General features: G+C 44.8%; 1 protein-coding gene across 1 annotated transcript in view; it reads right to left on the bottom strand.

The window, feature by feature from the left end:
- Window positions 1-9,008, bottom strand: part of Tsr1 (Tsr1 ribosome assembly factor) — a 62,959-nt gene extending 53,951 nt beyond the window's left edge. The window contains exon 1 of the mRNA XM_068360551.1: window positions 8,566-9,008. Within this exon, the coding sequence (XP_068216652.1) occupies window positions 8,566-9,008 (443 nt within the window). The remainder of the gene's footprint in view (window positions 1-8,565) is intronic.
- Window positions 9,009-10,299: the final 1,291 nt, after the last annotated feature.

Consider the following 10,299-nt stretch of genomic DNA (forward strand, 5'->3'; position numbering starts at 1 on the left):
GTCTGTGGACCATTCTAACTTTATCGGCTTGAGCCCGAGTATAACATCCACTGTCACATTGCGGATCAATTGTACATGAACTGCTGGTATGAGACGCTCTCTAGTCTTGTCAGTTCTGACGTCTCATTATCGCCTCGATGTCCCAGATCAGCCTGAGGAGGTCTGATCTGAGTGGAGAGAGTTTCCCCAACCTCAACAGGACTATCATGGGCTTGGGTAGAAATGACCAAGCCCCTTGGACTTTCCTCTGATGGGAGTGAACACCCCATTCTTCCGACTAGGCATCAATGCGGATGATCTTCGATAGTCGAGGTAGTTGCAAGGGCATGGTCCTCAATAGGCTTTTGGCCTTTGACCGTTGGTTGGGAAGCGATCAAGGAAAGACCGATATCGGTCATTTTAGATCTCTTCGAGCGTTTGATGCGTATCTTCTCCAGACTCTTAACGCATCTTTCAACTGTGCTCTTAGCACTGGGTCTGTCACTATTGCAAACTGGAGAGAGTTCAGAACTCCTACCTGTTAGCATCTTGGAATCTTGACTGATTACCATAGTCTCTTGACCGACCTTGCGATCTCCTTTTACATCCCCAAGGAAAGGAGAGTTGATGTGACCACAGGTTTCAATGGTTTTTTAACCATTGGAGCCTTTGAGCTGGAGAGAATCGAGACTTCTTGAAGCTTATCTTGCATCCCCGATGTTCCGGGAACCAGATCACTTCCTTGGATGCTCATAGACCAGCCACTTCCGGTGCTGCCCACCCCAGCCTTACGTCCAGGTACATTGTTGCCTGAACCCTTTCTAGGCTTGGTTTTTGCGTGACTGTGTCTGCCAATCCCGTGAAGATACTTAGGACTGTGTTTAGTCCGACAATTATCTTTCCTAGGACATACGTTATCCTCTGTAACTTGAATCCTAGGTAGGAGGGGAGGGGATATACTATCTCCTGTTGAATTGATAAAATGATAAGCGAGGGTAAACAGGGATAATGTATGAAAGTATACTAAAGCGCGTAGGCTAGGTTAGCCTAGCGCAGGACGAGATCTCGGCTACGCTATATCACCGAGACTTTAACATATACGATCGATATATTTAAGGAAGAGGAAAAATACGTGCATGATCTTATCTTCCATCCATATACCAAGGCACTTCCCCCAATTTTGGGGGGTAGCCGACACCAACAATGAAACAAAACAAAAAGGGGACCTCTACTCTCTATGTTCCTTCAGCCTAATCAGGGACTCAACCGAGTTCAGCTGGTACTGCTAGGGTGCCACAGCCCAACCTCCCACAATTCCACCACAGATGAAGCTTCATAATGCTGACTCCCCTACTGCTGCTACCTCCGCGGTCATCTAAGGCACCGGAGGAAGCAGCAGGGCCTACTGGAACTGCGTCACAATCGCTCGCCATTCATTCCTATTTCTAGCACGCTCTCTTGCCTCTCTCACATATATCCTCCTATCACCCAGAGCTTTCTTCACACCATCCATCCACCCAAACCTTGGCCTTCCTCTTGTACTTCTCCCATCAACTCTTGCATTCATCACCTTCTTTAGCAGACAACCATTTTCCATTCTCTCAACATGGCCAAACCACTTCAACACATTCATATCCACTCTAGCCGCTAACTCATTTCTTACACCCGTTCTCTCCCTCACCACTTCGTTTCTAACCCTATCTACTCGAGATACACCAGCCATACTCCTTAGACACTTCATCTCAAACACATTCAATTTCTGTCTCTCCATCACTTTCATTCCCCACAACTCCGATCCATACATAACAGTTGGTACAATCACTTTCTCATATAGAACTCTCTTTACATTCATGCCCAACCCTCTATTTTTTACTACTCCCTTAACTGCCCCCAACACTTTGCAACCTTCATTCACTCTCTGACGTACATCTGCTTCCACTCCACCATTTGCTGCAACAATAGACCCCAAGTACTTAAACTGATCCACCTCCTCAAGTAACTCTCCATTCAACATGACATTCAACCTTGCACCACCTTCCCTTCTCGTACATCTCATAACCTTACTCTTACCCACATTAACTCTCAACTTCCTTCTCTCACACACCCTTCCAAATTCTGTCACTAGTCGGTCAAGCTTCTCTTCTGTGTCTGCAACCAGTACAGTATCATCCGCAAACAAAAACTGATTTACCTCCCATTCATGGTCATTCTCGTCTACCAGTTTTAATCCTCGTCCAAGCACTCGAGCATTCACCTCTCTCACCACTCCATCAACATACAAGTTAAACAACCACGGCGACATCACACATCCCTGTCTCAGCCCCACTCTCACCGGAAACCAATCACTCACTTCATTTCCTATTCTAACACATGCTTTACTACCTTTGTAGAAACTTTTCACTGCTTGCAACAACCTTCCACCAACTCCATATAACCTCATCACATTCCACATTGCTTCCCTATCAGCTCTATCATATGCTTTCTCCAAATCCATAAACACAACATACACCTCCTTACCTTTTGCTAAATATTTCTCACATATCTGCCTAACTGTAAAAATCTGATTCATACAACCCCTACCTCTTCTAAAACCACCCTGTACTTCCAAGATTGCATTCTCAGTTTTATCCTTAATCCTATTAATCAATACTCTACCATACACTTTTCCAACTACTGTACACTCAACAAACTAATACCTCTTGAATTACAACACTCATGCACATCTCCCTTACCCTTATATATTGGTACAATACATGCACAAACCCAATCTACTGGTACCATTGACAACACAAAACACATATTAAACAATCTCACCAACCATTCAAGTACAGTCACACCCCCTTCCTTCAGCATCTCAGCTTTCACACCATCCATACCAGATGCTTTTCCTACCCTCGTTCCATCTAGTGCTCTCCTCACTTCATCTATTGTAATCTCTCTCTCATTCTCATCTCCCATCACTGGCACCTCAACACCTGGAACAGCAATTACTGTATATCTGCCTCCCTATTATCCTCAACATTCAGCAAACTTTCAAAATATTCCGCCCACCTTTTCCTTGCCTCCTCTCCTTTTAACAACCTTCCATTTCCATCTTTCACTGTCTCTTCAATTCTTGCGCCAGCCTTCCTTACTCTCTTCACTTCTTTCCAAAACTTCTTCTTATTCTCTTCATATGACTGACCCAATCCCTGACCCCACCTCAGGTCAGCTGCCCTCTTTGCCCCACGTACCTTGCGCTTTACTTCCACATTTTTCTCTCTATATTTTTCATACTTCTCTATACTATTACTCTGCAGCCATGCTTCAAAAGCTCTCTTTTTCTCTTCCACTTTTACCTTCACTCCTTCATTCCACCATTCACTGCCCTTCCTCATGCTGCCTCCAATAACCTTCTTGCCACATACATCACTTGCAATCCCAACAAAATTTTCTTCTACTAACTTCCACTCCTCCTCTAAATTACCAGTTTCTCTTACTCTCACCTCGTCATATGCCATTTTCAACCTTTCCTGATATTTACTTTTTACCCCCGGTTTTATTAGCTCTTCAATCCTCACTACCTCCCTTTTACATCCACCTACTCCATTCCCCCACTCTTTTGCTACAACTAATTTTCCTTCCACCAAAAAATGATCAGACATACCGTTAGCCATACCCCTAAACACGTGCACGTCTTTCAATCTTCCAAACATTCTTTTAGTTATCAACACATAATCCACTAATGCCCTTTCTACTACTCTTCCATTTGCCACTCTTACCCATGTATACTTATTTTTATCTTTCTTTTTAAAGAAGCTAGCACTTATTACCATCTCTTGTTCAACACACATGTCTACCAGTCTCTCACCACTCTCATTTTCACCTGGTATGCCATACTTCCCAATGACACCTTCTACCTCTCCAGCGCCCACTCTAGCATTTAAGTCACCCATAACAACTACATAATTCCTTCTACCCAGTCCTTCTACACACCTAGTTAATTCAACCATTCACTCAGCAATAACGCCACACCCTCTCTCGCTCTTCCCCTTTCAATCCCAGACACTCTACCAGACATTTCACGAAACATCACTTCACCTTTTCCTTTCATCTTTGTCTCACACAAGGCCAATACATCCATCCTTCTACTTCTAAACATACTTCCAATCTCACATCTTTTACTCTCTATCGTACTACATCCACGCACATTCAAACACCCCAAAACTAGAGTGCGGGGAGCAGTCACTCTCCCCCCAGCTCCATCTTATCTTCACTAGTATAATTTTGCCTAAATAGCTATAATTCATTAAAGCTAAATACCGGGAATGTCGTTCAGCTGACTAATTAAAGAATGCATGACAAACAACAGCATTCCAAAATGGCGCCTCTGGTTATTGGCTATGCTCCTATAAACACATTAAATTATGCTAATTTCACTGTGAGAAGGGAGCTAAAATTTATAAACAGGAAATATTAAATACTCAACTTTCCAGAGGCAGAAGATGCTGGAGAATACATGTTAAATCCTCAAAAATAGCGGTCTAGAACACTAGATAAGCAGGGAGATACACCGTGCGAAAGCGCTACTGAATAAGGAATGAGCCGCCATTTTGGGCCCTGTAATAGTAGGGGAGGAAGGGTAACCTTGATAACGGCTCCCCTTCAATTTCGCCACTCTTCCCCCTCAGAGCGAAAACTCTATTCGGGGTGAAGATTGCCATGTATATATGTCCCCTGATATTATGCGATATCCCAAAGAAAAATTTTAAGGATACTCGCGCCAGGAGTTAGAATTCTGGAGACCTATGGTCAATTCTCTAGGAGTATCATTATAGCCAAATATTCCTTAGAAAGCTGTCCATAGGAAGCTTCTATCAGGACGACATGGCTTGGGCCCGAAAAATTGATTTTTCGCCTTGCTCAAAATCCGTTTTTGGGGCTCAGCCATGTCGTCCTGATGGAAGTTTACTAGAGAATTACTTGAAAGTACTATATCTGTGGGTTTGTATAAGTGCCCTTACTTTGACTGAGTTCCTTATATGGTCTCCCAGACCTTACATATATGACATTACTGTTATTTGTCATATCCACTAAGTTTGGAACTAACTTAGGGCTTCCTGCCCGCTGCAGGGAAATTGTCGATATCGACTATAAGGCGTCAAAGTTTGTATTCTGTAGGAAGAATGTGGAACTTGTAAAGATTACCAGGTTGTTCTTTCAGAGGTTTTACTCTCAAGCTTATTATTTTAGGAAAATAAAAGGCTCTGGATCATTTATTCGTACTCATGAAGGGCGAATAAGACGCAGATACATTTATATGTCTTTTATTTTCATAGACAAAATATAAAAATACAAAAGCAAATGTATCATAGAAAGAATCTTTGTAGCATATCTACATCTTTGGGTATATATATTTTTAACCTGTAAGGGAAAAAAATAAATATATGTTAGATCATTCATAAATGCCACTCACTATTGTGAAATTACTTGATTGATTTCACTTAGATGTTGGATATGTTTCAAAACTGTACAAATGCTCACACAGCACTGATGTTATTGGTTAGATTCTACACCTATATAGAACAGTCCAAAAATCACCATAGCAGTTTTCATTAAAAGGTATTACACTCGAAAATGCTAATACCTATTCACCAAATGTACAGTTAAGTCCCAAAACAGTCCACCGTTCATCGCAGCACTAGACGCCAGGTTTGATAACACTACCTGGTGCCACCACAAAGTGTTTTATTTCATGCACTTGCTTCGCGTAATGTTTATAGAAAACTCTACATGATTTCCACCCCGTATATGAGCGGAGTCTATCAAAGTCCATATGTTGAAAGAAGTTCATCGAGGAAGCAACTTTTCTAGGATCGCGACCTGCGGGTGTACTGTCAGGATCCGCTCTGCGAATAAAGTAGGTGAGTTTTGCCCTCAGTTGTTTTAGGGATAAGTTTGATCCTGAGGTTTCTCCTAGGAAGAGCTGTCCCTCCTTGAAGTCTGAAGTTCTTCGAAGATAGACCTTAAGACACTCTACTCGTCATGGAGAGACATCTTCCTTCAGAGGGCAGATTCTCCAAGGACCCCATCTTTTGGTGGGCAGCTCGTTTTTAGCGAGAAAGGTAGGATCGGGAAAGAGATTCAGTTCTCCCTCTTCTGTGAACTGAACATGGCCTTCGTTTCTAGATAGGACCACTATTTCACTAACTCTAGCCCCTGAGGCTATGGCGAACAAGAATATCACTTTCTGTGTTAGATCCTTTAGGGTGCAATCTTCGTTGTTCAAATTCGAAGCATAGTGCAAGACTTTGTCCAAGGACCATGATATGGGCTTAGGAGGGGTTGCTGGTTTGAGTCTAGCGCATGCTTTCGGAATCTTATTGAAGATTTCGTTTGACAGATCCACCTGGAAGGCGTAAAGAAGAGGTTTAGTCAAAGCTGACTTACACGTAGTTATTGTGGTGGAAGCCAGGCCTTGTTCATGAAGGTATATGAAGAAGGAAAGACAGAAGTCTATTGAGATTTCTGCCGGTCTCTTTATTTTCACAAAGGAAACCCACTTCTTCCAAGATGATTCGTATTATCTTCTGGTTGACTTTGACTTGTAATCTTCTATAAAGTCGATGTTGTCTTTTGAGATCCCGAACCTTTTCTTGGCTGCTAAGGCAAGAAAATCATGAGATGTAGGTTTTGGGTTCTCAATGATGAAGTGTAGATAGTCGACTTCTGAACCATCTGGGATAGAACTGGATTTGGTAGAAGAAACAGCTTTAGTTTCAGTTCTATAACTAGAGGGAACGAATTCCTCCTGGGCCATTTGGGGGCCACTACTGATGCTGTTCCCCGGAAGGATCTCAGCTTGTTGCGGACCTTCAGCAGGAGATTTGTTGGTGGGAACAGATAGATATTATTCCATCTGTTCCAATCGAGGGACATGGCGTCCGTAGCTTCTGCCCGAAGGTCCTCGTAAGGGGCCACATATCGAGGTAGTTTCTTGTCGCTCATTGCGAAGAGGTCGATCTGCAGTTCTGGGGCTTTTTCCAAGTGAAGGAGAATGAGTCTGCGTACAGGGATCATTCTGTCTCTCTCGGCTTTTGCCTGGATAGAGCGTCCGCCGTCACATTGCGGAACCCTTGCAGGTGAACTGCTGATAAGTGTCATCTTTTCTTCCTTGCCAAGCGAAAGATGGCTAACAGCACGTGATTGATGTAAGGTGATCTCGAGCCTTGTCGGTTCAGACATTTCGCTGTCCAAGACCAGCCTGATGTGGGCTGATCTGTGAGGGGATAGTTTCTTCAACGTTAGGAAGACTGCCATGGCTTCTAGAATGTTGATGTAAAAAGTCTCTAACTGGTGCGATCAGTTCCCTTGCACTTTCCTTTGATGGGAATGGCCTCCCCATCCTTCCGGTGAGGCATCTGTGTGGATGACCACTGTAGGTTGAGATGGTTGTAAGGGAATTGTCCTTGTCAGGCTCTTGGCCTTTGACCAAGGCCTTAGAAGCGATCGTAGTAGGGTTGGTGTCAATCTTTGTTGATCTCTTCGAGCGTTTGATGCGTATCTTCTCCAGACTCCTGATGCATCTTTTAGTTGTGCTTTTAGCATTGGGTCTGTCACTGCTGCAAACTGTAGAGAGCCCAGTACTCTTTACTGTTGGCATCTTGAAATCTTGATGAGTTTCAGTAGTCTCCTGACAGATCCCACATTCTCTCTCCTCTTCTTCGGTGAAATGGAGAGGCGGTGTGACTTTAAGTTCCAATGGATTCCTAACCATTGAAACTCCTGAGCTGGAGAGGCGAGACTTCTTGTAGTAGATCTTTAAGCCCAGATGATTCAGGAACTGAATCACCTTTGTGGCTGCTTGCAGACAAGCTGTCTTGGATGCTGCCCACACCAGCCAGTCGTCCAGGTATGCCGCTACCTGAATGCCTTCTAAGCGTAGCTGTTGGACGACTGTGTCCGCGAGTTTTGTGAATATCCTTGGGGCTATGTTTAGTCCGAAGGGCATGGCTGTGAAGACATAATTTGTCTTCTGTAGCCTGAATCCTAGGTAGGAGGAGAGGGGGTGGCTGACTGGTAGGTGCCAATAAGCATCTGCCAGGTCTATTGAGACTGTGTATGCCCCTTTTTGGAAAAGGGTCCTTAGGTGTTGTAGGGTTAGCATCCGGAACTTCTTGTTCTCGACGAACTTGTAAAGTGGAGACAAGTCTAGAATGACTCTGAGTTTGTCCGAGTCCTTCTTGGGAACACAAAACAGCCTTCCCTGGAACTTGATGGACTTCGTTTTCCTTATTACTTTTTTGCTCAAGAGCTCTAAGGTATATTCTTCCAATAAGGGGGTGGAGTGTTGGAAGAATTGAGGAAAGGGGGGTGGAGTTTTGTTCCATTTCCACCCGAGTCCATTCTTGATTAGGCTGTGGGCCCAGGGATCGAAGGTCCAACGATCCCAAAAGTGGAAGAGCCTTCCTCCTACCTGGAGCATCTCATTGCTGAGATGTTCCAGAGGGTTTGCTACCCTGACCACGTCCTCCTCTACCTCTTGAGGGGTTTCTTGAGGAGCTTCTTCTAAAGCCTCTGCCTCTAGGGCAAAAGGTAGTGGTGTACCTCTCGAAGCCTGGATTAAAAACCGGCGACCGAGCTACCAGCTGCTGGGGCACCATTTGGAAGGTGGTTTGCGGCAGGGCAACCATTTGGGGCACTGTGGTCATGGTGACAGTTGGATGTTGTGCAGGTCTGTGAGACACACGTGGCTTCTTTGTCTTCCTGTTCTTGGGTAGGGGACTAGCATCAGAGGATGATTTCCTCTTGGAAGACATGCCCCACTTCTGGAGAAGGTTTCTATTCTCCGTGGCGGCTTTAGCAATGACCTCCTGGACCACTTCTTTTGAGAAGAGGTCCTTGCCCCAGATGCATAAAGTGATCAACTTCCTGGGCTTGTGTTTGACCATTGCATTGGCATACACATGCTCTCCACAGGCCCTCCTGGCCTTTATGAAAGCGTACATGTCCTTAACAAGGATAGCCATGTGAGTCTTGGCTAGGACCATGTACATATCTGGGGTATTTGAAAGGCCTGCACACATCTCCATACAGTTCTGGAGAAACAAAGAGGCAGCTAGTCTCTCTTTTGTTTTTTGTTCCCTTCTCAGAAGATGATCTGACAACTTTGGAAGGTTCTCGTTGAACTATTGTCATATCTCTGGATCCAGTTTCGAGACTGAGTAGGTTAGATGAACCTCATTCCATTCTTCTCGCAGGTAGGCAGAGCTAGAATGGTCTGCACTCCTCTAGCATAGGGCATGGTTTGCCCACATCAACTGCTTTCAGCACGCAGTTGAGAGCTTTGGCCGAAAAGGGGAAAGCTCTGGAGGGAGCAAGGAAGGTAGGGTGCCTCTTCCTCAAAGCTGAAACCTTTGAGTGGGTATAGCCAGCTTCCTTTAGGGTACTTGTCAAGAGAGCCTGCGCCTTGCCGTGTTCAAAGATCATAACCTCCATAGGTTACGTCTCCTCATGAGATGCTGGTTCATCCCGCAATCTCACGTAACATTCTGGGTAAGCTGAAACGTTAGGCCAGAATTGGAGATCTTCGAGGAGTTTGGCCCCCATCTTCTCGGAGATGTACAGTTTCCCATTTATCATGGGCATATACTCCGCATACCTCCAAGGGTTGGTTTCGGAGCATTGATAGGCTTGTGAGAGCCTCTGAGAACGCCCCAGCGTTTTGCTTCTCTAACTTCCCTCCTCATCTCTTGTTGTTCCTTGCAGAACGATTCCATCAATTGTTGAAGCTGTTCTAGGAGCGACTCGCCTTTGGTTAACAGCAGATCCAAATGAGGAGTTGGGGCCGAAGAAGTTGACGGCACAGGTTGATATGCCGTCACGGAAAACTGAGGGTCTTCCGTTATCGTTGATACAGACCCTTCTTCCTCCGTGGGTGGTTGGGCCACCTCATCGTCAGGATTTTCTTGCAGAAGATTATTTTTGGTCCCTGTGGACACCTCGGACATCCGTTCTTGATGGATGTCCATGCCTTCAAGTGCCTTGTTGATGTCAGCTGGATGAAGGGAGGCTTGACCTGTTCCTGAGGCACAACCGCGTCAGATTGGGCCTTAGGGAACAGAAGGCATCTCATAGCTTCGTTGGGCAGATAAGGTCCTGGAGAGTTCTTTTGGAACCCTCTTACCCATTTCCTAAGCGTTTCCCTCGCTGTATCTTTTGACTCCGTCGTCTCAGGATCACCTAATCCTTCGGTCATCAAGGCAGAACAGACGGTACAACCTTTTGAATCCCAATACCTCAGGGTTTCAGTTGTGATGGAGCAGGGGGCATGAGACCTGC

This window comes from Palaemon carinicauda, chromosome 37 (assembly GCF_036898095.1).
Source record: "Palaemon carinicauda isolate YSFRI2023 chromosome 37, ASM3689809v2, whole genome shotgun sequence".
NCBI classification, from domain to species: Eukaryota; Metazoa; Arthropoda; class Malacostraca; order Decapoda; family Palaemonidae; genus Palaemon; species Palaemon carinicauda.